This window comes from Balearica regulorum, chromosome 1 (genome assembly GCF_011004875.1).
Source record: "Balearica regulorum gibbericeps isolate bBalReg1 chromosome 1, bBalReg1.pri, whole genome shotgun sequence".
Classification (NCBI taxonomy): domain Eukaryota; kingdom Metazoa; phylum Chordata; class Aves; order Gruiformes; family Gruidae; genus Balearica; species Balearica regulorum.
In genome coordinates, this window is record NC_046184.1 from 86539437 (window position 1) to 86565263 (window position 25827).

At 45.5% G+C, this 25827-nt stretch overlaps 3 protein-coding genes across 4 annotated transcripts in view; 1 reads left to right on the forward strand and 2 right to left on the reverse strand.

Annotated features, from left to right (window-relative positions):
- Nucleotides 1-59: 59 nt before the first annotated feature.
- On the forward strand, nucleotides 60-11441 carry LOC104632027 (cystatin-A). The gene is made up of 3 exons (XM_075764422.1): nucleotides 60-4680; nucleotides 9553-9654; nucleotides 11301-11441. Exons 1-3 carry the CDS (start codon nucleotides 4615-4617, stop codon nucleotides 11427-11429), a joined length of 297 nt encoding a protein of 98 aa, XP_075620537.1. The 5' UTR covers nucleotides 60-4614; the 3' UTR covers nucleotides 11430-11441.
- Nucleotides 11442-13514: 2073 nt separating this feature from the next.
- On the reverse strand, nucleotides 13515-19672 carry LOC104632017 (cystatin-B). The gene is made up of 3 exons (XM_075764410.1): nucleotides 19487-19672; nucleotides 14967-15068; nucleotides 13515-14337 (listed from the first exon to the last, which is right to left on the reverse strand). The coding sequence occupies exons 1-3, from the start codon at nucleotides 19550-19552 to the stop codon at nucleotides 14209-14211; spliced, it is 297 nt and encodes a 98-aa protein (XP_075620525.1). The 5' UTR covers nucleotides 19553-19672; the 3' UTR covers nucleotides 13515-14208.
- Nucleotides 19673-21620: 1948 nt separating this feature from the next.
- CASR (calcium sensing receptor) overlaps nucleotides 21621-25827 on the reverse strand; it is an 84604-nt gene continuing 80397 nt past the window's right edge. The window contains exons 7-8 of one of the 2 annotated variants that reach the window (XR_012837398.1): nucleotides 23151-25064; nucleotides 21807-22981 (exon numbers count right to left, since the gene is read on the reverse strand). Coding sequence is in view for 1 of the 2 variants with exons in the window: in XM_075764264.1 (XP_075620379.1) it covers nucleotides 23614-25064 (1451 nt within the window). In the remaining variant the exon portion in view is untranslated. Of the gene's footprint in view, nucleotides 25065-25827 lie in introns of both variants that reach the window. The other variant, XM_075764264.1, reaches the window with a different exon arrangement.

Below are 25827 nucleotides of genomic sequence, written 5' to 3' on the forward strand. Positions count from 1 at the left end.
TACTTTAATACTGACCTATAATATAGGTGTCTAAAATCTTTGTTCTGTTCAGGGCCTGGGTCTACAACTGCAGAGACAAATTGCCCTTTTAAGCCAGTTGTATGATAGAAACTTCTGCCAGCATGTATGGAGTTGGCATCAATACTCTTGAAATCTAAGCTTGTATTGTATTTCTGCAGAAACTAGAGATTGTAATGAGAATTAATCACTGTCCTCCTCTAGCCATCCAGATGTTTGCTCAGCTATTGTGGGAAAACTTCATATAAGCAGATGCTGTGAAACATGACCTGTGAAATGGATGTGATACATATGCAGATTTTTTTTTTTTTTTTTTTCAGTAGCCCAGCTTAGCATTTGTTATGAGAAAACTGTGGAAAAAAAAAAAACCCAACCCAACCCCAACATAGCACTATTTTTTATTTGAATATAAGGCCAAACATGTAGATCTATACAAACCTGTATATGAAAAGCTTCTGACACCATAAGACAACTTCCAGGTCCCAAACATCCCCTCTTAGGGTGTTTGCAGCTTGTATACAGAGAGTTGCACTAAGAAGTTGAATTACTGTATGTAGTTTGCTCTGAGTACAGAGGGATATCTCTTACAGTACATGGCAAATCACACGGATCAGAGGCTGTTTGAATCTCGCTGTTGAACTTAGTGGAACATTAAGGTGAGTAACGGGAATTGCATGTCATGCTTTGGGGCACGGGGAAGGAGAAAAAGGCTTTGCTGTTTTTGTGAGTACTTCTGTCTGTGAAGTGGGATGTTTTGTGATGGTATGTAAATGGCATTGGTATGAGCTGTGGGCCTTACTAAACAAAGGCAGGTAAAATCTCTGGGTTACTGACCCCTGTCCGTTCTAGGATCATGCCTAGTCTGCGACTGAATCCTGCTTCAACTTTACCATCAAGGTAGTCACAAAATTACTGTGCTCCTTGGTGTTGTATGTGAATCAAATAACGGACCCCACAAATACCAGGATTTAATCCTTTTCCTGGTTCTAACTATTTCTGCAAGTAAAGGCACTTGAACAAAAAGCACAACTGATGCCCCTACCCAGAGTCTAGATCTGCAGGTGGCTTCCCCCTCTGCTGGGGCTTTCCCATTGCTTGGAAATGGTGAATATACGTGGGTGGAACCCAGTTCCTTGGAAAGCCCTCTCAATCCTGTGCTCCTTTACTTCCTTCTGTGAAACAGAAAGAGGTGTGTTTTTCTGGCACTCGGTGCTGTTGTCTGCTGCAGCCTGTTGGCACTCGAGACTGTTGAAATAGGTAATCTCATTACAGCATTTTGTAAGGATAGAATTTGGCTGTCTCAAAGCAGACTGAGGGGAAGAGGCTTTTTACTGGTACCATGGGCTCGTCATAGGCTAGGATATGATAACTTTGTGCTGCTGAAGTTCAGGTTTCTATTAATCCTAGTTGATGTACAATGTCAGAAATCTTTTGAAATCAGGGTGGATAGCAGGATGGGAAACCTTCTTTGCAGATCAGCATGTTGAAAGTCAAAGCTGTTGTAACTGTAACGATGACGAGTAGATCCTTGATTGGTAGAGGGAGGGCTGCTTTCCTTTGGCAGCCCTTCAAATTTGGTGCAGACCATGTGTCATTTCATCCAGTCACAATTACGTGTCTTGTCACTGTGAAACCAGAAGACTGACCTACTGACTTAGCTTTCACAATAATTTCTACTGAGGTGGCTTAATTTCTAGCTTAAAAATAACTCATAAATACATAACCCTGGGGTTTGAGGTTTTGTTTGTCTGTTTGCTTTCTTTTGTTACTGTACTGGTGTTGTTATTGAATACAGCTTCTACTTCTTAAAATTGCTTGTACAAGACCAGAGAGGAGTGGCCTGCAAGCTTTAAAGATTTGTTTCATTACTGGAATAGTACATAGTGAAAGATGTTACTCACCTTTAAAACCGTAAAGACTCCTAGTGCTGTCCTCCTAGCACAGATTCTCCACATTAACAGCAGTACAGTTACGTGAAGAGAAATTGCCAGCTGTGTGAATGGTGAGTGTAGGCTGGAATGGTAGGTAGTATCAAACTCATCTCCAGTACTGAAGTGGAGACACTCACTAGCTTGTTGATGTTGGGCAAGAAATGGAATGGGGACAGCTGGTCTTTTCAAGGCAATGTTCCAAATGCTGTTTCATTACATCCAAAGCTTAATAGAGAGAGGTGTAGATGAGGGTTGCCTAGGATAGTCTGTTGCCACTGGTCATCATTGATAGTAGGTCTGTGAAACAGCAGCATTTCAAAGTGACTTCATGAACTATGTGTGCAGGATGAGTACTGCATGCCAGTCTTGGAAATATCACTCCCATGGAAAGAAAACAGACTGATTGGCCTGTGTAAACTTCAGCATCAGCTTGCTGACAATTAGCATTGATTTCCCTTCCATAAAACTCTGTGCATTTGGGGCGGGGGGAGTTCTTATGCTTTGAAGTAAAAAAATGGAAAACCCAGAAATATGGAGTCCAGTCCAATGAATGATTTCCATGCAACTTTAATGTCTTGAGTTTCACACCTACAGTATTTGCAAGATTATAAATTAACCCTCTTAGTCTTTGTGCTCAGTGTATTTCTTACTAATCAGAATCAAGAGTTCTCCAGAGAGGTAGTGCTGCCTCGGGAATCTTATCAACATCCCTTTCCAGGGGAGTTAGTGAGATATGCATCCTGATGAGTGCAGAAGCTTATAAAATATCCTGGTTTAGCACTGGTGCTGCATCATTGTTGGATGCATTCTGTGGCTTCTGGCCTCAGTAAGGTGAGCTGGCTCTTCCAGTTAAGTTAGCTCATCTGTCCTGCTCTGTGAATAAGATGCATGGTAGCAACATGGTGGAAGATGATCACCATTTGAATCAGCAGGGTGCTGTGCAAAAAAAGGAGATTGAGCTCATCAGCTTGAATTGTCATGAACCCCACAGATTGGGCTGTGAGAAACTTCTCAACTGGAGTGGTGAATTTGGAGAAGATGGCAGACTTTCAGCTTTAACACTCCCATTCCCTTTATTCCCAAGAACTGGAAACATTTTTCTCTTTGTTCAGAAACACGTTGTCTCGGGACAACTGTTTTTTCCACAAATCATCCACTCCCATAACACTGCTGCCCAAGTTTGGGAAATTTTGTAACGTCCTTATCAGTAAGCTGCTTTTACCTTGATCCGTATGCTGTTGAGTTTAGGGCCCTTCCAGCCCCAGTTTCTCAATCTCAGGTCCTTTGTACCAAGAACAGGCCTTGAAGTTAGGTATGAACTACTTGTTTACAGTCTGTTGCATCACTTGTCATCAGTGAGGAGGGTCAGTAGGCTGGTTAGGACACTGACAAGTCTGTGCTACACAGTCACCATTGCTGTGGCCATGAACAGGCTTGTTTGTAGCAAATTCCCTAATGCTAATTCCAGCAGAAATGCCCATGGCCCACGTGCGGCACACATTCTCATTTCAACCCCTCTCCTGTATGCACCCCTAAGGACTAAAAATGGTCTGGTCTGTTGCTACTACTCAGCTCTGGAACAACATTCCTCCCATTTGCTGGAGAGGGGGATGGCAGGAATACTGAAGGTGAATAGTTTTTCTGTGGTCTTGAAGTGTTAGTTCTCCCTTACCAGGTAGGGCTGCTAACAGTTGCTAGCCTTTCCTCAGTAGGTTGCACGTGTTTTGAGCTTTCTGCATTCATATATGGTCATGAACATGACTGTCATGTGCCTGTGACTGTAACTACAGAATGAATACTTCTGACTATGTATTCTGCATGTTACATATTTCAGCAGTGTGTGAAATATAAGCATCTTGAAATTGTGCACACACAACTACTGTAGTGAGAGGGATTGTACTTTGTCTTCCAGGAAATTGGCATGAGAGTTGCAATAAAAATGTAAATGGTATGGCATATTCAGTTGTTACTATGATTGCCAGAATGCAACTATAGGTTTGATAGGAAAGAAGCAGAAATAACTTATTTGCAGTACTTACCTGAACCTAAGATTTAATTTTTTCCCATTCTGGTTCTGGTGTTTACCCTGACACCTTTCTGGTCAGGCAGAGGGAAGTAAAGTCACTGAAAGTAAAATGCAATCTGCTTCTCTTCCCCACTTGGAAGGATATTTAGACAGTACAATTTCAAGTTGAATGGGACCTGCACTAAGGAAATTACTGCATGCTTTCTTCTGATCTTGAATGGTGTTGGGAAATACTGGGTGTGACTTCGATCTATTTCCTAAGTGCACAGACTAGTCATCTGCACATGGGTGGAGAGGCAAGAGGTTCTAGTTTCAGCCCAAACCAACTGTTTTAAGATGTGGGTGGCTGGAGGCTGTTGTTTGTTTTTCTTACTGGTGTGGAGGCTATACTCACTTAAGATTTTAAAGTGCTTTTTATATTTACTATTAATATTACCAGTGCTTTACACTGCTTTTTTCCCATTTTCCCCATTTGTCTCTTTCTCCAGTTTGGTAATGGTAGGCTCCATATGTTACAAGTCATATGATTCCATGACACATGTATGTGTATATATATGAGATACCTGGTGACTCTGCTCAGACTGCGCTGAACTTCCCTCTTCAGAACCACCCATCGTTTCAGAGAAGTTATCTGCCACTATGATGCCTGGGGGCTTATCTGAGACCAAGCCTGCTACCCCAGAAGTCCAGCATATTGTTAACAAGGTGAGTTGCAACCTGTCTAAAGATGGAGTCTCTGTGTGCAAAAGGCTGAATCTTGAAGCTTGTGCAAAGACTGGGAGACCAGGTGGTGATTCTGAACCAGTGTTTAAACTGAAGAAGCTAGTGCTGAAAATGGGAATCTCTTTGACTTCCAGTATTTTCTCAGCATTCTGCATAGGCAGTGTACTGGTAAGACTGAGACAAAGTGCTTGCCTGTCTAATCCTTGTCTGTAGCCAGGCATAGTACTGGCTACCTTCTGTTAATGTTTGCATGTTATTCAAAGACCAACTTTGCTATCCCAGCACTGAGGTTGCTTGTTTGAAATTAAAGGTGGTGTATTTGAAGGGAGAAGATTGTACCTGGTAGAATTAATTCCCCACTGAAGGACATGGATAGGACAAATCATATGGTAGTATGCACTAAAACAAGGGTATATACAGGGCAAGGCTATGAATAAATGGCATGTTCTCTGCTGGCACCTAGTGTTTTCTAGAGTCACAGCTGCGATGCAGGGGCTGCTGGTGAGCCAGTGGGGCAAGGTGAGCTTGGCACAAAGCAGGTAGAGCTGTCTGGTTGCCATGGTGGCTGGTTACAGGCAGCGGTCCTGTCCTGGAAGCAGCTGTGTGAACAACAGCTCCGCAGATCCTTTAGTGCCCTGCAGGGCAGCAGCTCTCGGAAGAGTACAAAGTGCATCCTGAGGAGCAGGAGGGGAAAAACATGGGCATGGGAAAGCTCCTTTGGTGCCTCATCTCATGTTCCCACCCTCCCAGCCCCCTTCCCCCTTCCCCCTCCCATCTGAAAGATGAGCTCTTCCCCTTTTGGCAACTGCACAAAACAGTTGTCACACTCTCCTTGAGGAAACAAAAATAGGAAGGAGCGGGGCTGAACATTTTGGCCAATACTGCTGCACACACCTATGTGTGTGCAGGGCTCCAAGTTCCCTCCTTTGCTGTGCTGCAGAGGACAGAGTTTGCACTGGCACCATTTTGCATCTCCTGTGAGCTTGCAGGCAATGATGAAATCAGAGTAAGGAGAGCTGGGCTGTGCATGCGGAGGGGCAGAGCCACCAAGAAAGATCTGTAAATAGGCTGCGTAGGCTGCTGTCAGAGTCCAGTACTCTGACTAGGTTCTTTTAGATATTCCACATGTGGAGGGTATAATGTTTAATATCAAATTTATGTATTTGAAGATATTTGATGTTACATGAAGTTTCTGATTTAGCAGTGATACAAATATACTAGTAACACAATACAGATGTAAGTTACTCTTAGCAAAATACAGCAATTGCAATATACAGTTCAATCACAATACCAATGGGATCTCCATTATTGGTCTCTATAATATGCTCACTGTCATGACACCAGGCATCCTCAGTTGCCTAGGGAAGTAGTACATGGGTTGAAGCCCGCTCAAGCCCATTGTTGTTCTCTTTGAAATTCTTTTGTTCATTGTTTAGCTTTTATACTCTGTGTTGGGCAGAGCCACCTATTCTCACACCCCCACGCGCTGGTTTGGCTAACTCAGGGAGGTGTTCACATTCTTTTAATGAACTCAGGGGGTTACGCCACCAGTTGGTCCACTCAACTGACATAGCTGTTTGTCTAAAACAAACACCCTCTCATCCCCTTTGTGTTGAGATAAAGTTAACTTATTTGCAAAAGCTGTGGTAAGTCACACCCTGCGTTATTTTCTGAGTTTTGTAGGCACATGGCCCTTGCCCAGCTCCTCTGAGCCTTCTTCCATTGTAGGGCTTTGTTGGTCAGTCACAACTGGGGTTCCCAGAGTTGGGCATGCATACATGGGGGGGCTGGAGTATGTGATAACAGCAGAGATAAACCTTTTCTCTTTCTGTTCTGCAGTAAATTATCTAAAACTGTTCTGGGGACAGATTGAATTACTCGGGAGCAGTATCACTTCCTCCTGTGCTGGCACAAGTGGTTGAAGGAGCAGCATTTGCAGAGATCAGAAATTCCCCTTTACCTATGGAGGGGAGACCCTAAGCAAGGACTTGTGGCACCTTTGTGTATTTGCAATTCTTGTTTCCTTATGTGTCAGACAGGAAGGGCAATGTCTCCTGCCAGCTGGGGGCTGTGAAATTTGACTAACAAGTCTGAAATACCTTTCAAAGGGCCTCCTTTGAATGTTGCTAGGACAGCGTAGCATGCCAGGTACCAAGCTAGGTTTTTAGTGCTAGGCTGTGTGATCAAAAGATCCTACCCTATTGTAATGTGTATCAGCGATGAAACCACAGTGCTTAACTGTCAGTGAGCAAACACGCACTTAAAAACGTGAACGCTCTTTTCAGGCTGTGCTAATGCTCACGAAGTACAGGACAAATACAGAATCTGAAATGCGGATGTACAGATTTTCTGTTTGATTCCTGGAGAAGACTGATCTTGATTTTGGTGTTCTTCTGTACTCAGTAACTTCAGGAAAATCAAAACAGATTATTTTTTGCTTTTTATTTTCTGCAAGGTGAAATTTCTGCCTTACGTTGAAAGCAGGAGAGAGAACTCTTCCTGGTCCTTCCCCCCCTCGCAGAGGTTTTGGTGTAGGTCTCAAAGGAAGTATTCTTACAGAGACGAATCTTATGTTGGGGCTATCCTGCTGTGCTTCCAGCCAGATAGCAATGTCACCCTTTCATGATGCAAACTGTGGTCTGCTAAACAGAGAAGCAATTCATATGATTTGAGCGAAGTTGTGAAGAGCATCTGCAGACCTTAGGATGCTAAAGGTCTGTCTGCTCTTGGGACATACTTACTTACACCTATGCCTTTGTAGTCTAATCCTTAGTGAGCTGGGGAATGTTATTTATTCAGTCTCATTTCAAAGCTGTTGCCTAAACCTGACGAAAGGTTTGGGTTTAAGGAGCTGTTAGATAAGAGCTTAGGAATGTTATATTTTTCCATCTGAGGATTAAGGAGCAGTTTGCCTGCCGAATTTTACTGAAAGCTCTGTCTGTAAATAACAAATGGGGGACATAGTGGTCAGAGGTTGGGAGAGATGGTAAAACTGGAGAGAACTGGATTTGTTTTGTTCTGAGAGGGGAGTAATATGTACCAAAAGATGCCACTTAGGAGCATCCTAGGAGCCTCAGATCCAGCCAGCTGGGAGGAGTTGGAAATTGAAGTTTCCCTGGTTTGCTAGAGTTAGCAGCTCCCAAGCTGAAAGTATAGCTGTCGGTTCCCGGGAATAGAAACCTCATGGAAGCTACTGAGAAGAAGAGCAGAGTAAGAGATTATGAGGAGCCTGAATGTGATGAATTGGATAATTTCTGACTGTCTGAAATCCAGATCATCTGGATGTTACTAGGGTGCTTTTTGGGACCTGCCTGCAAGGAAGGAATGCCATGGGAGTGGTGGCTGTAGATGAATGTGCTGGGAAAGCCAATTAATTCTGTGCATTTCCGTGAAACAGGCAGGTGGTGAGAAGTGCTGACGTGCTGCCGGCCCCTCCCGGGGGCTGCCTGAACAGGCTGCCGAGTGACACTGCGCTCCTCTGCCCGACCTTGGGAATGCCTCTGCCCTCCGTCAAGCCTCCGGCATGGGCGTCATGTGCAGAGGAGAGGCTGTTACCCAGCCTGCAAAAGATTGTTTATGCTTTCTAGATGACAGAAAAAAGTTTTCGGGTTATATTTGCTGCAGTTGCCTTTCTGCAGGGAATTTGTGTCATTGGATGCAAACAACCATAGTAAAACACTATTACACTGGTACATAAATCATGATGCCTCAAACACCTGGTCAGACTTCCACTGCTGTTCACAGCTATCTCCCCCACGACTCCCCTGCCCTTTCAGCCTAGTAGTTATACAAATATTTCATCTCTGAGAGAACATTACTGCTGTGATTGCTGGTGAACTTAAAACTTGCCCTACACTTTGTGTGTTTCAGGAAAAACTGCTACACCTTTCTTTTTCTTTTTTTAAAATATGTATGTGAAGAGGCTGTAGATGTCTGAAATGCGCATATTTTAAGATCTACAGGGCTTAAACTGGGTACTGTGCATAAACACATCTACCTGAGCTGTGAGCATAAATGCTACCAGCACAGAGCACTATTTCTTCTGGAACTATGCTATCTGCAGCTGCTATATAGTAAAGGACTAAAACTAGATGTTTATGCAGGTCTGGGATTGATTTCTGGCTCACAATCTAAAGGTAATAGTTCCAGTTTGGGAGATGGAAGTACATAGTTTAGTCCTGGACCATTGTAACTATTATGTTTGTTTGTATTTTACATGGTTCTAGATGTTCAGGGACGCATTTAGTTTAAATTACAGGTTTAGCTGCAGGGCTTTCACCAGCACAAGAGTAACTTTCAGGAACTACTTCATCAGGTGGTTGTCTTGATACTCTCAAATCGCCCTGTTTATTGCAGGTCCTTAAAGAAAAACATGAAAGAGATGGAGTGCAGCTCTGAGGCTGTGAAACACAACAGGGGTCCGCAGCCTCCCAGGCTGACTGGCATGGGCACAGCATTTCCAGGCGAGGGGGGCTGTCTTGCACCGCTGCATAACAGTGTGGTTGACATGGGGTGTACCCTGCTAGGGGGCATGGCTTGGTACCTAGCTCCTTTGGTAAAGAAAAAGGCAGCAGATAGCAGTTTCTCTATACTGAGCTGGAGACAGTTTAGCTTGACAGCTTTTGAGGCAGGGGGAAATCAACTAGGAAGTCTAATTCTAACAGGATTTTAAAGAATGCTGGAGGGAATGCTAGGAAAGAGGACTGGAGGTCTTGGTGTAAACTGAATTATTTTGGGAGTTCTGGGTTTATTTCATTAAGAGTGTGTGTTTGAAAGGATGAAAATTAGAGTGGTAGATGAGAAAGAAAAGCCTAAATATGAACCTGCCAACCATTTTTCCCTTTCTTTTTACAGGTGAAGCCACAATTTGAAAGCAAGGAAAACAGGACATATGGCATCTTTGAAGCCATAGAATATAGGACTCAGGTGGTTGCTGGGATAAACTACTTTATTAAGGTTTGTATATATTATAGGGAGTGCTTAGTAGTTAAACAATATAGGTGACTTGCATAGTGACATAGCAAGAAAAAGAAGCAAATGTGGTAGAAAAGATCTGATGTGACAATAAAGTTGACTATCTCCAGATGCTTATAAAATTCCCCTGTTTAGCACTACTGTAGAACAGGAATCTAAAAACTTCTAAAACATGCATCTTTTTATTAAAGAAATTGGCAAGTAGGGTTTGGGGGATAGTAATTCTTCAGAGAGACATTATAAGCATTTGCTCCAAGCTTCTTATATTTAGTTGATCCCAGGAAGGACAGACACTGCCAAACCTTCTTTCCCAGGTCCTTCCTTAAAACAACTCTTAACAGTTACTTCTGCTCTGTGGGCACCAGGGGATTGTACTGTCAGACTACCTATTATATGGCTAGTCTGAGTCTCACTTACATGAATGATGTTTATCCTTCCCTTGCTCCTGTGAGATGGGCCTTCACTTTGTGGACAAAGTGCTGAGTAATGAACAATAACAATTTAGAGGAAGGCTGCAGTAAAGCCAGAAGTCCTGCCAAGTTGCATTTCTTCCCTTAGTGCCCTCTTATTGCTGACCTAGGCAATGTAAAATACTTGACTGCTGTCCATGCCAAGCCTCATGACCAAACTACTCAGAAATGAAGACTGACATGTTAGCAAACTTGGAAGAAATCCATTTATAACACTGAAAAGAGATGATCTGCCTCTTTTTTCCCAGTCTTGCAAGTGACAGAAAGCACACACTAATTTTAGCATTAACTGGAATGAGCTCTGTCACAGGATTCATTCTTTTATACTTCTGAATTTCCACATCATTAATAGTTTACCAGCAGACTTACAGTGGAGACGTAATCCAGACCAAGACTAACATAGAGCCACGTTGCAGCCACCAGAAAGCATGTACAGGCCTCTTAGGGCCTCAGGCATTACACTCTTCCTTAATACTATAACTCACACAGCGAGAGTTTAGCACCTGTTGTGCTTGGCTCTGTGTGAATGAAATTATGCACAACTTCATAGCAAGTCTTTATGTGAGGATTTTTCTCGTGGGGAAGGGGAATTTATTTTAAAATAGTTCAGCCACTCACCCCCACAAGCACCAAAACATGTCAAGGTGTCTGTTCAGGCACTGATGTGTTTGCAGTAATTCTGCAGACAAGGGATCCCAACTTTTGGGTTGTCATTGCTTCTTAGGGCCATGTGCTGGTTTTGGAAATATCTTTCTGTACCTGACACTACTCTGCATCTTGCCCCACCCGTGAATCATTAAGATTTACTCATTGTCTCTTGTCTCCTACCCTGAGTGTCCCAAGAAGCTATGAGCTGATGTGCTGGGATCTTGACTGAAATAGGATGCCATCAAAACCTTTCTCCTCTTGTGCCTTCTGGTGCTTCCACACCCAAGCACTCCTACGTATTTTCTGAAGGCTTTTATTACAGTTTTCTATGGGTGTAGACAGTTTCTGCTGTTACTGTCCACTTTGGGTTAAGAGCTGTTGAAATAAAAACGGAGCTACACATAAAATTAAGCTCTTGAGCAAAGCTAGTCTTCCAAGTAAGTAAAAGCATCCTTTTGTTTGAACCTGCTTCACCCGTGATCCTCACTTTCCTGCTGTTTTGGTTTCTAGGTCCGAGTTTCTGATGACAACTATGTCCACATAAAGGTGTTTCAGAGCCTTCCTCATGAAAACCAAGGTCCCAGCCTTGTCGGTTTTCAGACTGGCAAAACCAGAGATGATCCCCTGACCTACTTCTGAGAGCTGATGGGGGGGGGGGGGGGGGTGGGTGGGTGGGTGATGCCTCACTTCTGCAAATTGCATGTGGATGCTGCCTGTGTCAGTAAATGCAGGAAAATAAAAAGTTTTGAAAACTGTTTCTTCATCTACTGCATGTCATGTCTAGGTCTGCTGCCTGGCTAAAGCTCAAGTAGGCTCTAAGATACTATTCAAGGCTGGTTCTGCCACCTGAGGGTCTATAGCTGTGAGACAGAGCACACCTATTTCAGCTCCTCTTTCCAAAACAGTCAGGCATGCTCTGACGACAAAACTAGGGTCTCCTGAGTATACTTTAGGCGTTAACAGGCTACGTACTTCACCGTGTGGCTTCTTGGATTTGCTTTAAGTGCATTAAATACAAACTATTGGCCACTACTCAGAAAGTGTGTGAGAGTGAGCAAGGGATAGATAATTTCCAGCAAAGCAGTCTCAAAGCTGCTTGTCAGTTCTTCAGTCTGTGGCCAAGAACATGCAGCAACATCATCTAGAAGTGGACTGTTTCCCCTCAGCTCAGACGGCAGCAAACCTTGTCCAAGTCTCAAATTAATTACACAAGGCAAATATCAAAATTTACAAGCTTGGCTACAGATTTTTCTGAGCAGATATAAATAGACACCCCCCCCCTACACACACACACACCCCTCCCCCCCCCCCCCCCCCCCAAAAAAAATCACAGACTGGTTGTAGTTATAAGGGTCTGCTGGAGATCATCAAGTCAAAGCCCTGTGCTCAACACAAGGTCAACTAAAACAGGTGGATAAGGACCATGTGCAGTCAGCATTTTGGTGCTGTCCATCAGTGGAGCCTCCTCAACCTCTCTGGGCAACCTGGTCCCGTTTGACCACCCTTGCAACTGCTCAAGGGAAAAAAAGGTGGTGGTAGGTTTGTTTTGTTTTTTCCCCCTAAACTTACATGGAATTTGTGTTTCTATTCGTGGCTATTGCCTCTTGCCCTTTCACTGCACTGAACACTACCGAGAAGAGCCTGGCTCGTTACTTCACCTTGTCCTAGGGCTGAAAAAGCCCAGCTTTCTCAGCCTCTTAAGTCAGATGCTCCACTCGGTTGTCTTCGTGGCCCTTTGCTGGACTCTGGTACATCTGTGTCTGCCTGGTACTGGGGAGCCCAGAACAGGGGTCAGCACTGAACGGCAGCACAGCCATCCGGTGTATTGGCTGCTCCTCAGTGTCATGTCATCTGCAAACCCGCTGAGGGTGCACTCGGTCCCACCGTCCAGGTCATTAATGAAGATGTTACACTAAAGTCAAGGTAAATGACATCCACAGCTCTTCTCTGCCAAGGTGTTTATCATAGCAGGCTATCAATCATATTAAGTGTGATTTCCCCTTTGTAAATCCATGCTGGCTACTTTCACTCACCTTCTTGTCCTTGGTGTGTTTGGAAATGGCTTCCAGCATTATTTGCTCTACCACCTTTCCAGGGACTGAGGTGAGGCTGATGAGCCTGTAGTGCCCCAGATTCTCCCTCACAGGAGTGACATTTTCTTTTTTCCAGTCCTTGGGAACCTCCCCTGATGGCCATGACTTTTCAAAGGGTATTGAGTGTGGCCTGGCAATGACATTGGCCAGCGCCCTAAACATCCATGGGTGCATCCCCTCAAGCGCCATGGCACTGTCCAACTCCAGTTTGTTTAAGTGCTCCCCTGATGTGATCCAGCTCTGCTGAGGGAATTCTTCCTTTTTCCAGACTTTCCCACTCATCTTAGGGACCTGGAATTCCTGAAGGAAAGCCCCACCAGTAATCACAAAGGCAGCACTGAGCTGCCTCAACCTTTTCTGTGTCCTCTGTCAGCTGGTCCCCTGCTCCACTGAGCACAGAGGGCCCAGATTTTCCTTAGCGTTTGCTGCTAATATATAGCATGCTGATATACCTGCCTTTCAAGTCCCTTACCAGATTAAAATAAAGTATTTCTAATTAAAACGTAGATTAAACATAAGGTTATCTGGAATATGAAAAACACTCATAAAAAAACCAACCCACCAACAACTGAGCAAGATAATAACCAGTACTGAACACCAGTAAAGAGAACAGTGAAACACCAGTCAAATATGCCATTTCAATTCAGGAGAAATATTTATTAATGCAGAAACGCTTGTCCAGCTTAAGTTCTTTTTCCAGGACTTTTCCTTACGACTGAGAAAATAAGCAAGTTGTTTGTTTTTTTTTTTTTAAACTCATACACCCTCTACTGGACATTATATCCTACTGCTGCAAGACGATAAACATGATTACCAAGGGAATGCTTGTTTCAAAAGACTGTAATCCTCCTCTTTCTCTCGCTTTCAAAATTGCTTCAGCTCAAGCCTCTCTTCAGATTTTTGCCAGTAAAATACATAGTACAATTTAAATCTACAGATATATTCACAATTGCAAAACAGCACAGAAAAGACTCTGGTTTTCCTGTTGCCCCTTGCTGTAAATACATGAGTGCTAGTGTCACTCCCCTTTCAATTTCCAGACCAAAGTCCACAAAGAGGACTCAGCCACAGTATTCTGGTTGAGTTGTGCTGAAATCAGTGCAGCTACTTGGGTTTCCATTAGTGTAGGTGAAAGGAGAGTCCTGTGACGCTAAAATGTAGATACTGCACAGGAAAGGAATGGCATAAAAGAAATTGATTTTTCCAGCATTAAGTTTAAAAAAAGACACTTTCTTTTCTCATTTGTTGGCACAGGAATCAACATTTTGCAAGCCTATAGAAAATGCACGTAAGAAACCATTAGGAAAACACACAAGATAAGCTTGCTAGAAAAAAGCAAGTTCATCGTGCTTAGTCTTGCTGCTCTGGTAACTGTGGAGACTCAGCGACTTACTCTCATGAGGAAGGCTTCTGAACACCCGCAGGTGCATGAACTCATCATTACCAACATGGACCTGCAAAGCATGAAAAGCAGTGAGTTCCATGCCTTCAGCAGGAGGGATGGTGTAGAAGGGTGTGTTTTGAAGATGGAGAAGCAGAGAGGTGGTAAGAAAAACCATCACCTCAGAAGGTGTGGTCTTGTTTTAAAGTCATGACTGTGGAAATACCACCTAATCCTTCTATGCTTGTGATCCTCCCTATGCCTGAGATAGGGAACATACAGGTAGGGATCAATCAGAGTTCCAGAGAAGTGATTAATATATTAAATAACATGTAAAGTGCTCTAATCTTACCCAGCACAACAAGCACTTAAACGCTTTGATCACAGGTGCTCGGTGTGTGCTATCACTACAGGCAGAGTCAGAGCAGGTTTAATACTTCACTGTATCTTTACACATCTGGACTTCACTTAATGCGACGTTAGTGCTTGACATCACAGATGTGTAATTACGCCCAAAACCAAATTTCACAAAATAACTGTGGATTTATTTTTTTTTAATGTACAGATTTTTTTTCTTATTAAGGTCAAATCATAAGCACCCTCCTGTAGGTAAGTAAAGGAAAAAATCACTATTCCAAATATTATACATATTAATTAAAAAAAAAAACCCAAAACCCCCTCCCACTGCTCAGTGTCTTTTACCTTTATGAAGTAATTTGTTCCAGCAACCACCTGAGTTTTGAACTCCACTGCAGTGAAGACATCAAACGTTTTCCCTTCTTTTTCTTCTAGCTGAGGTTTCACCTTAAGGAAACAATAGGTAATTTAATACTGATACAAGATTCAAGTATTCAGGACTTAAGGCCCACACTATCAGTTTGCCTCAGTACCCTCCAGGTCCCTGCTGCTGAATTCCCAGACACAGAGTTCCTGCTTTTCCAAGGTATAAAATGAATAATGTTTTGTGTTAAAGCATGACCAGAAATCTAGACAGGCAGCAAAGCCAAGACAGCGGTGTGATTCAGTCACCACAGACTGACACCAAGTCTGCAGCCTCCAACAGAGAACTGTGTGGGTACTCTAGAAGATTTATTTTGACAAATGATTTCCTCTATTGATGTCTCAGCTTCCCCTTCTGTCTTGTATATCTAACAACAAATGTGAAGTGCTTCAGTATTTACATGCACGAGACTACCGGTCTTTTTAAAGAAAAGTTTTTAATATACATCATTTTTACAACAAGAAAAAGGGCTGTCTTCAGCATTAGCTCCCTTTTCAAATTTAGAACAAGTTATTACAGACCCAGCATCACAAAAGAGACATCCAAAAATCAAGCTTTGAAAGCAAACTACCCACGTCTGAGGTTTTACAACATTTATTTGACAGTTCTTCCAGCACATTTGCTGGAATCTATGATGTTTCAAACTGTAAACATTTTCCAAAAAAATAACTGAACCATAAAGCCACCTGAGTTATCATCCCAGTTTCCAGAGTGTAAAACCTGTGCTCAGGTCAGAATAACTTGCCCAATACCCCAGAGGGAGGCCTGAACTCATATGAGTTGCAGCTCTTCTCTCCCACGATTGGCTCTCTGGAACATAATGGCTCTACGGTAAAATTCTTGGCCAGGAATGCAGAAGATTTCAGGCTTTGTTTACAAGGGCAATATGAATTAGTCTTGGGAATCCTTGCTGCAAGTGCAGTTCTCCCCAGGCCTTACATACGCCTTACCTCCTGCACTGCATCATCATTATATAGCCCTCCCTCCTCTCCCAGTGGATCAGTACCAGCGGTGAGTAGATTTTCCCTTTCCAGCTATCTGGTGTACTTCCCCTTCTTCCTATATTCAAGGGAATACCTTTGCTCTCCTGCCTGAATCCCACCTGCTTCCATGGGGAAAAACAAATGCCAGTTTGCCACTGCTTAGGTGCTCTAGGTGAAATAGGAACAGAAACAATTCCTGCAATGGGGTATATTCTCCCACCTCTCCAGCACCGAGAAGGTGCAGGACCAAACTCTGGTGCCTTTCCAAGACAGCTGATCAGTGACCATCCTGTCCTGGGAGCCATGACCATACTGCACATCTCCTCTTAGAGGTCATACCTCTGTGCTTCTTCCAGGCTGCGAACAGTACGTCAAAAGTAAGATAATGATGTTCAGATGCTATTGTACATATGTTTTTTGCCATATGGAAATCAAAGTGCACCGAACAACTTTGCACTCTAAGATGCAAGGAAGGGCACAGCCCCTGAAAGTGCAGTGATTCAGTCCTCCCTCTTCCCCATCCCCCGAGTCAGAGCACAGAGCAAGCGGCTTCAGTTTCCACCACCAGAGCTACCACTACAAATTTTAAGAAGCAGGAGAGGGAGCTGACATAAGCATCCCACTGCCCCTATCCTGTCCTGTGCTCCCTCAGCGATCCCGGGCGACATGCAGGGTTGGTTTCTTAGGTCTCAAACTCGCCCTGGCTCAGCACATTTTTTGTTTCTGCTGAAGAGCTGAACACTGGGCTCCATGACTGCACACAGCTCAGAGTCGCATGCAGTCACAAGCATGTCAGGGTGTTATCATGGCAATGACTCACCACAGCATGTGACAAACAGGCCATCTGACGCAATTATGGAGAGGGAGAACCCAGAGAGAAACACTCTCTGAAAGACCCGGTATCAGCCCACCCTGCTCATTCATGATCCCAGTCTGGATCTGGGGGTCCTGGTGGACAGTGCGCTAAACACGAGCCAGCACTGTGCCTGGTGGTAATGGAGGTAACAGCACGCTGGGCTGCATCCGCAGGAGCATAGCCAGAAGAGAGAGGCAACCAATTATTGCCCTTGACTTGGCACTTCTTAGAGCACATTTGGAACGTGTCCAGTTTTGGGCCCCTAGTACAAGAAAGATGTCAATAAACTGTAGTGAGCTCAGCGGAGGCCTGCCATGAGGTCAGATGGCTGGAGCACTCGTACTGTGAGGGGAAGAAGAAAATGAGCTTGTTCAGCCTGGAGAAGAGAAGGTTTTGAGGAAAGCTTTCCAATACTTACAAGAATCCAGGGTCTTTACAGAGGGGCAGAAAGATGAGACCCAACAGTCATAAATTGAAATTGGGAGGTTCAGACTGGATATAAAGATAAACTTTTCCCCTGAGGACACTCCGGCAGTATAGCAGCCTGCCCAGAGAAACTCCAGTTTCCATCCTCAGAGGTTTTCAAGACCTGAGTGGACAAAGCCCTGAGCAGCCCAAGGCTGCTGACCCTGTGCTCAGCAGGAGGTGCAGCCCCTTCCTACCCAAACAATCTGTGATTCAATCACAGGGCTGAAACTTATCATGCCCTGAAGGCTCTTCTCTGTTCTGCACGGCCTCTTTGCTTACTCCCAGAGCAATTACTAAAAAGCAGGTGGTTCCAAATCACCCTGACTAACTCTTGCCACAGCTGCCAGTGAGAAGCCAAGGGCTGAACAGGCCTGGGTGGAAATCCTTGCTGTGGAGAGGCAGTTCCTATGGGACTCCCAAGCTGGAGACACTCAGAGGGAAGCTGTCCTGCCCTGTCTCACCCCGTACCTGCTCTGGGTGAGCAGCAGCCCTTGCACAAATCCAACTGATGGTCTGCCATCGCCACGATTCTTATGAGACAATACAATGGAGGCAAGAACTGGAAAAGCAGGAACAGGAAATGTATTTACAGCAAGTGAACTGGCAGGCTGTAATAAATCTCCACAAAAATTTGATCTGAAGCAAAGAAAGTAATTTGAGAAGGCTACATTTAAGAAAACTGTTTCCTTCATAGTCTGTATCCAGATATGGATATGACTGCACATGACAGATATTTCAGTTTTGGGTTTTCCCATATATATTTCATTAAATAAAGTAATTTAAGCTGGCAGTCAAAACAAGCTGGACAAACTGTGAAATGCTTAGGTGATTTAAATGAAAATGCCAGATTTTTTGTTAATTCCATTCATGCCTGAATCCAAATGAGTTTTGTTTTTACTCTTCATCTTATATTTGGACTACCAAACTGCTGTAGACTGCCACAGAATGGAAATTTGAGAATTTAAACAAATCTAGTTTTCAGTCCGTGTGCAACATTAATTGCATACTCACATTAACACCACAAATAGGCCTTTTCAGGTCAAAACAATAATTGTGACTCTCAGCAATTCTCAGTTATGTACTCATTACTGCAAACTCAGGTTTGTGCTTAGAAGATGCACATCTTTTTTTTTTTTTCCTCCTTAATGCAAAATCTTTAGATTCTGCAAGCTAAACTTTAATTTCAGTGCCTTTGGGTGCTCTGTATGTGTTTAGAAATTGCTGCAGCCTGGGGAACAAATCTGGACAATAACAAAGAGCATAAGAAGCTGGAGGTTGTCCTTCATCTTTCTCCACTGGCTTGCCACACCTTAGCTGATAAAACCAAAAAGCAGAAGGAACTTGAGTTCCCATGACTGCAACAGGACGGCATGCTTTGAAAGAACTTTGATGTACATTGGCATTTTCACAGCAAAAGCATGTGCTCCAGTAACGTGGGCAGTACTTTAAGTTACTGTAGTATCAGGACTTGGGGCTGGCAGTTGTTAGAGTTGAATTCTGCTTTGGGGAGTAGCAGAAGCAGCTAATGAGGCTTTCCTACTTATTCCCCCCCCCCCAAAAAAAAAAAAAAAAGTGGCTACAAGATATAGACTTTGCAAGAACCTCCTGAGCGCCTTCCTCAAGCTCAAGAAAATGGATCTTTTCGAGGTGGGAGGTACAGTGGCTGCCGGGTTGCTCTGCGCTGGCGGGCAGCACATCCCCCGCAGAGCCAGGAAGGGAGCTGGCAGCACGGCGGCTGCCCCGGAGCACTCAACGCTGCTGCGGTTCCTCTCGAAATCCCTCTAAAATGGCCTCTTAAAATCCTCAACCTGCTCTGCCTGGAGTCAGTGAAACTACGCCAGGCCAGGCAGGCACAGGGAGGGCTCCCAGTGATGGCTCACTGCATTTCCAGTTTGTCAGCCTTCCTGCTTTTAAACCGAGGGAAGAGGAAAGGCGTCTCCGCGTTCTGCTGCGTAGAGCAATGGCCGCAGACACCTGGGCCCCAGCCATCGCCTGCACCGGGCCCCAGCGGAGCCCTCAAGCCTACCGCCCGTGGATGCGTCCCCCCGGCGGGCAGGCCCGCAAGGAGAGCCGACGGCTACCGGCCCAAGCCGGCAGGCTCAGACCGCCAACGGGCCCGGCGCGGTGCCCTCACCTCATCCACGATCTGCTGCGTCTCGTCGGTAGCGGGCCGGGCCGCCGAGATGCCCCCGCACAACATGACGGCAGCCACTGCCTTCCGTTCGCCGCCGCGCCGGTCCTCCCCCTCAGGCGGGGCCGGGCCCGCCGGCGGGCCGGGATCGGGGCCGGGCCTGCGCCCAGCGGTGAGGCTGGAACCTGCGTGGGGATCTCCCGAGCGGCGAGGCTGCGGCGGGAGCGCCCCGCCTCTGTCACCGCCGCGGAGGCGGGAGGCAGCGGTGGCCCCAGGGACGCGGCCAGGCCGGGGAAAGTAACTCTTCAGTACAACATAGTGGGACCAGGTCTCCGGGCTTGGCAGAAAGTTTCCCTTCCCGTAGGCTGATGGAAGAAAAAAAGGTAAAAAGCAAGAATTGCAATGAAAGCTGTCTGCAGAATAAGGCACAGAAGGTCTGCAGCCGGTCTTTGGTGGGTGACACCGCTGTGACAGTCCTGCATGAGGTCAGGGCTGTCCCGAGCTGCAGCTTTTTTCTTTTCCAGTGTGTCACGTTTTCCAGCAGCTGTCACCTACGTGACACATTTAGCAGTGTGGAAAGTTTCCATCTCCGGGAATCCCTCGTTCACTGTATTCATCGTTCCTTCTCCTGGGCTGAATTTGCTGGTCCTCAGCCAGCAAACCCAAGGCTGTGGTGATTTATCCAGCCTTTGGGAAAACCCCTGGTGAGACATCAGTCTAAATGTTCAGGTCTTCAGCTAAATTTCCCCCCAATTTAAACATCCAGAGTCCTTGGAAAAACAACAACAACCTACCTTCCTCCTCATTCCCAGCACCCCTTGGTACATGTGGTAAATATAACCCTAAATTTAACAGCAGCAGATACTGCCTGCTGAATGGACCCCCTGCACTGGTAGGGAGGACATGGGGAGAAGGGTTTCCTTCCCCTGTTATCATCTCTCCCCTCTGTGGAAAGCAAATAAATGCTCTGCTGGGGCTTTGGGCAGGCAGAGCTCTGCCAGGTTTGTGAGCAGAGTCGGGGTGAAGGATCAGGCTCTTCACTGGGGCGGTTCCCTGTCCATCAGCCAAGTTTGCCATGGAAATCACACCACGGAGCTGATACACTCTACTGTTGCTTCTCTGCTGGACGGTTCAGGAAACACCACACCAGCACATGCTTTCCAGTAGGTTTTTGAGCCATGGGCGGTGGGAGCATGCCAGCAGAGGTTCTCAGGCTTGAGAAAGGTGTTTTCCAACTTGTCTTCATCAGTATTGTCTTGTGTGACACACAGACAGGCTTTTGGACAGGTGTCTGAGCAAACTTCCTCTTCTCCTGGAAATCACCTTCATGAAGGGGGTCTTTTTTTTCCAGAACTTCCCTTGCACCTAGCGTGTGCATCACTAGAATAGGCTGCCAGCAGCGGCTCTCATGCAGCGTGTGGAGCTTGAGGCTTGGAGCTCGGGGTATGCGTGCAGCGAGGGTGGATGGGGGTTCCCCAGCAAATTGAGCACAGTTGGTCTCTTGCTATAAAATTGTGGCAGCTGTTGGAGCCTCATCATGTGCCAGGGTACAAATTCCTTTTAAGTAGATGTAAAGAACGAAAAACACCTAAAGAATGAAAACCACCCCAAGAATGAAAAACACCCAAATGTCAACATTATCTAATGCGCATAGCCAGAGAATATTTTTCTCCAAACAAGGCAGCCAGTGATGACTTTCTGTTTCTCACACTGTGTGTTTGCGCACAGTCTTCAGTTTGTATCCTGTGTCATTTTCATTTCATTCATTAAGTACTTCTGCACTTTCAATGCTGTCAGCTTTGGTTCAGGGCCTACTGTACTAGTTTTTGCTGGTAGGAATGATTCACTAGCACTAAAAGTATTTGGCTACTGAAATTTTTGGGAGGGTGAGCCCTAAAAGAAGTACTTTTTTTTTTTTTAGCCCTTTCTGCCACCTAGTGCCCATCTCCGTTTGTGCATTTAGATTCCAGAGACCCCAGAGTTTCAATTCTGTACCCTAAATTAAGCCCAAAGGCCACAGTCAGCAGCCTGGGGAAAGGACCTGGTTTTTTTCAGAAGCAATGAGCAACTCCCACTGGGTCCAGGGGTAGAATGTGGTTTCCAAAATTTGGGCCACAAAAGGATTTGTGCTTTCAAATTTTTTTTTTCCCCTTTCCTTTTAACCAGCAGTGCCATAGATTTAATCAAATATTGTAATTTGGAGGCCTTACAGTTAAAGTTGGATTGGTTCTTACATGGTGTCATTAAACTTTGAGCCCACTCTGAGGTGAACATAACAGATCAACAAAAGAGTTAAAATAACTTGTCTTAATAGAATGCTCCTTGAGGCTCTGGACTTCCACTGTGCTCTTCTAAGCCAAAACTCCTCTTCCTCGTCAGCAACAAGTGGAGGTGGCAAAACAAAGTTTTTATGCAGTAATGTCACCTGTAAGTTTTATTTGCCTGCCCTGGCAAAAGAACAACCAAGCAAAAACAGTAACAAGAGAATTGTGCTATTTTCCCCAACACATTCACGCAATCCTTTCGTCTCTGTTCACACTAAGCAGCAGGCCTGTGTACCTTTCCACAGAGGTCTAGACCACCTTCTTGTTTGATGAGGGAGGGTACTGACATCTTCATGTCAGATGCTTGTTCTTGCACATGGGGATATGAGAAGAGGGAAATAAATTCTGCAATGTAACCCTACCCCCTCCTACCAGGGTATTGAGGGGTGCTTTTTCTCTCATCAGGCTGCAATAAATATCTAACTACTCTCTTCCAACCTTTCCAGCATGGATGAAAAACCAGGCATACCTTGCAAAAGCAGGAGCACTTACGTCTGCTTTTGGGGCAGTGAGATGGGTGTCAAGAATAATGAAGTTGTGCTATGCTCTTTGCTGAAGTCCTTACTGCTTAGGTACAGTGCGTCCCCTCTTGTGCTAGGTGTCCTCTCTTCAAGACGGGCCATGAGGGAAATAACCTCGTTGGTGGCCTACAGGAGCCAAAACATAGCCAGTTTACCCATTTGTCTGCGTGCTTGTCTCAGAGCCCAGGACTGTATGTCTTCCTCATCCAGTCATCTACCAGCACACACACTTCATATATTCACCCACTCCTGCAATCATATTACCACATTTGGGGGCTATTTCTCCATCCGTAACTCCTCCATTTCACCTTGTTTCGTTTGCTTTGGATCAGGCCCACCAGCATCGTCACGACTAGCGCAATGCTCTGTGTAGGTGTGAGGCAGATTAACATGGGAAAGCACAACACTGACTATGGTGTGAACGGGTTAGCCATGTATGCCATGTGGAATATTACAGCAGCAACACTTTGTTAAGCATACAACTACATAATCAATCACGGATACATCTCATTGTGCTCTCACAACGTTCTCCGGGGGGATTTACAAGCTGTTCTCCCCCTTCCACCAAAGCAGGCAGGCTGGAGGAAACCAGTAGGAACCTAGTAGCTTGGTCTAGTGCAATGGAGTCTATGAAGAATATTGTCCAGTATTTCCTGCTGGGCAGAAAGGAGAGATTGGGACATTACTAAATATAAATAGCAGGGCGCTCTGTCACATTAAATACTTTACATGTTCACACCCTTGGCTGTACACAGCATGCAGGATGTTGGGGGCTTTTTTATTTTCCCCACGACCGTGCTTTCCCCAAGTGAAACTGTGTACCTTGCTTTTGTAGAGCTGAGAGTCCTGATGCACATGGTTACAGATCACATATACTGGATAAAGAGGGAATATTATACATAGTGGGAAAGAGGAATATTATACATAAATGTAAAAGCAGAGTATAGTGGAATTGCCTAGTGCCTCCCATAGTCAGCTGAGTTGCAGTCTGGCAAGGAAACCTTACGGAGGCAAGGCAGCATGCAGACTTCTGCTTAAGCCCCACCAGAGGCGATCTTCACTTGTCCTTCTGATGTGTCCTGGTTTCGATAAAGCAAACGCAAATTCAGTCCAAGGCTCCCCAGACACAGTCGTTCCTCTGGAGGCACGTCTGTTACCCTGCTGGCGCTAATGGTAAGGTGTGGTGGGGCTGTGTCACAGGAGTGTCTGTTGTCTTTCCCATTCAGAAGCAAGAGGTGAACAAGTTCCTCTTGGGGGCTGGTGTACTTTTCACGATCTTCTTTCGTTAGGAATGCACTGTGTTCTCTGTGACAGAGCCACCTCCAGTGCCTATAAAATTTCGGGAGTTAGCCGATGGCAGGGAAGGCTCTGCCTCAGGGCTTGGTACCTCTTCTTTGGTGTCTCCCACCACTGACTCCTGTGAGCTGGTCTCCGGGCTGGAAGCTGCCTGGAAGCCGGGCTCAGCACTGAGGGGCTCGCTGTTCTGCAAGGGAAGCAGGGCCCGGTGCCGCATCAGGCTGTCATCGCTGTTCTGGGCCTCCAGGGAGTTCCTGCGCTTGGCGTTCCTGTTGGCCATGGCATTCTTCTGTGGCTCCTCAAAGCTCAGCGACAGGGTGACCGTGCCACTCCCAAAGCTGACTTTTTGCTTGCACCCACGCTGCTGCTGGCGCTGCCGCTCAGCAGAGGCCGGTAGAGGAAAAGGGTCTTCATGGTTGCTCTTGCTGCTGATGGAGGAGGAAGGGGTAGAGCCGGTGGAGCCCCCTAGGCTGTTGGAGCGCTTGCGTGACACGTTGCTCCGTCTCAGTGTGGCCCTGGCAGCCACCTTGAAAGCATGGGCAGCTGTGCTGCAGCGGACCTCCTCAATTGTGTTGCGGGAGGGCTTGAAGAGGATGATGTAGACTTTGTTGAAGAAGATGCAGGCCAGGAGCCCGAAGCTGGCAGCCAGTATCGCAATCACCTCCACGGCAGAGACAAACTTGCCGTATGTGCTGGCGTAAGCAGGAATGAAGGAGATCCAGACGATGAAGAAGATCAGCATACTGAAGGTGATAAACTTGGCCTCATTAAAGTTCTCAGGTAGCTTTCGAGACTTGAAGGCAAAGAAGAAGCAGATGGCTGCCAGGAGGCAGGTGTAACCAATAAGGAAGCCAAGGGCCATCAGGGAGCCTTCATGGCAGGTGATGAAGATAATCTCATCCTCCAGTTCATGGTTTCGGTAACTGGATGGTGGGGCTGTGTAGAGCCAAATCACACAGATGACAATCTGCACAAATGTGCACAAGAAGACCAGGAGGAACTGGAGGTTGAGGCCCCACCACTTTCGGTGGAGACTTGTAGGGATCTTTGCCTCAAAGACGAGCAGGACACGGTTGGTTTTCACCAGGATGCAGGAGATGCAGAGAACAAAGCTGATGCCAAAAGCTGGCTGCCGCAGACGGCAAGTCCAGTTCTGGGGCTCACCAATGAAGAACAATGAGCTGGAGAAGCAGCAGAGCAAGGAGAAGAGGAGGAGGTAGGACAGCTCCCGGTTTGTGGCCTTGACAATGGGCGTGTTGCGAAATTTGGTGAAGACTCCCAGGACAAAAGAAGTCAGGAAAATTCCCAGCACAGCAAAGAGAGTCAGAGCAATCCCAAAGGGCTCTGTCCAGGACAGAAACTCTATCTGCTTGGGGATGCAGGACGTGTGGTTCTCATTGGACCAGTAATCCTCAGGGCACTTGTCACAGGCACTTGCATCTGAAAAAGAAGTGACAGGGAGAGGGAAGGTTTGTCAGAATGAGTGGCTGAAATGTGGGATGACTGTTGTGGCTTAGCCTGGCTGGCAGCTAAAACAGCCACACAGGGGGTGTAGGATGGGGGAGAGAATTGGAAAAAAAAGGTAAAACTCATGGGTTGAGATAAAGACAGTTTAATATGACAGAAAAGGACGATGATAATAATAATAACAACAACAATAACAACAACAACAACAATAATAATAGTAATAGTAATAATAATAATAGAATATATGAAACAAGTGATGCACAGCACAATTGCTCACCACTTGCAGACCACCAATGCCCAGCTAGTTCCCAAGCTGCGGTCTAAACCCCCAGCCAGCTTCCCCCAAGTTATATACTGAGTATGACTTCATATGTTATGGAATATCCCTTTGGCCACTCTGGGTCAGCTGTCCTGGCTGTGTCCCCTCCCACTTTCTTGAGCACCCCCAGCCTCCTCACTGGTGGGGTGGTGTGAGAAGCTGAAAAGTCCTTGACTTGGTGTGAATGTTGCCTAGCAACAGCTAAACAGATCAGTGTGTTATCAACATTATTCTCATCCTAAATCCAAACCATAGAACTATACCAGCTACTAGGAAGTAAATTAACTCTATCCCAGATGAAACCAGGACAATATCCACCCCTTATTCCATACCTTCTACATTATGCCAAGGTTCTATACTACCCAATACCTTCCAATTCATCACCCCCACTCTTCCTGTCTTTTGATATGTACACAC

Coding starts and splice junctions, on each gene's coding strand:
- LOC104632027 (XM_075764422.1), top strand. CDS start 4,615: ATGATGCCTGGGGGCTTATCTGAGACCAAGCCTGCTACCCCAGAAGTC. Junction 4,681..9,552: donor TCCAGCATATTGTTAACAAG/GTGAGTTGCAAC, acceptor TTCTTTTTACAG/GTGAAGCCACAATTTGAAAG. Junction 9,655..11,300: donor GGATAAACTACTTTATTAAG/GTTTGTATATAT, acceptor TTTGGTTTCTAG/GTCCGAGTTTCTGATGACAA.
- LOC104632017 (XM_075764410.1), bottom strand. CDS start 19,552: ATGTTGTGCGGGGGCATCTCGGCGGCCCGGCCCGCTACCGACGAGACG. Junction 15,069..19,486: donor CGCAGCAGATCGTGGATGAG/GTGAGGGCACCG, acceptor TGTTTCCTTAAG/GTGAAACCTCAGCTAGAAGA. Junction 14,338..14,966: donor GAACAAATTACTTCATAAAG/GTAAAAGACACT, acceptor CATGCTTTGCAG/GTCCATGTTGGTAATGATGA.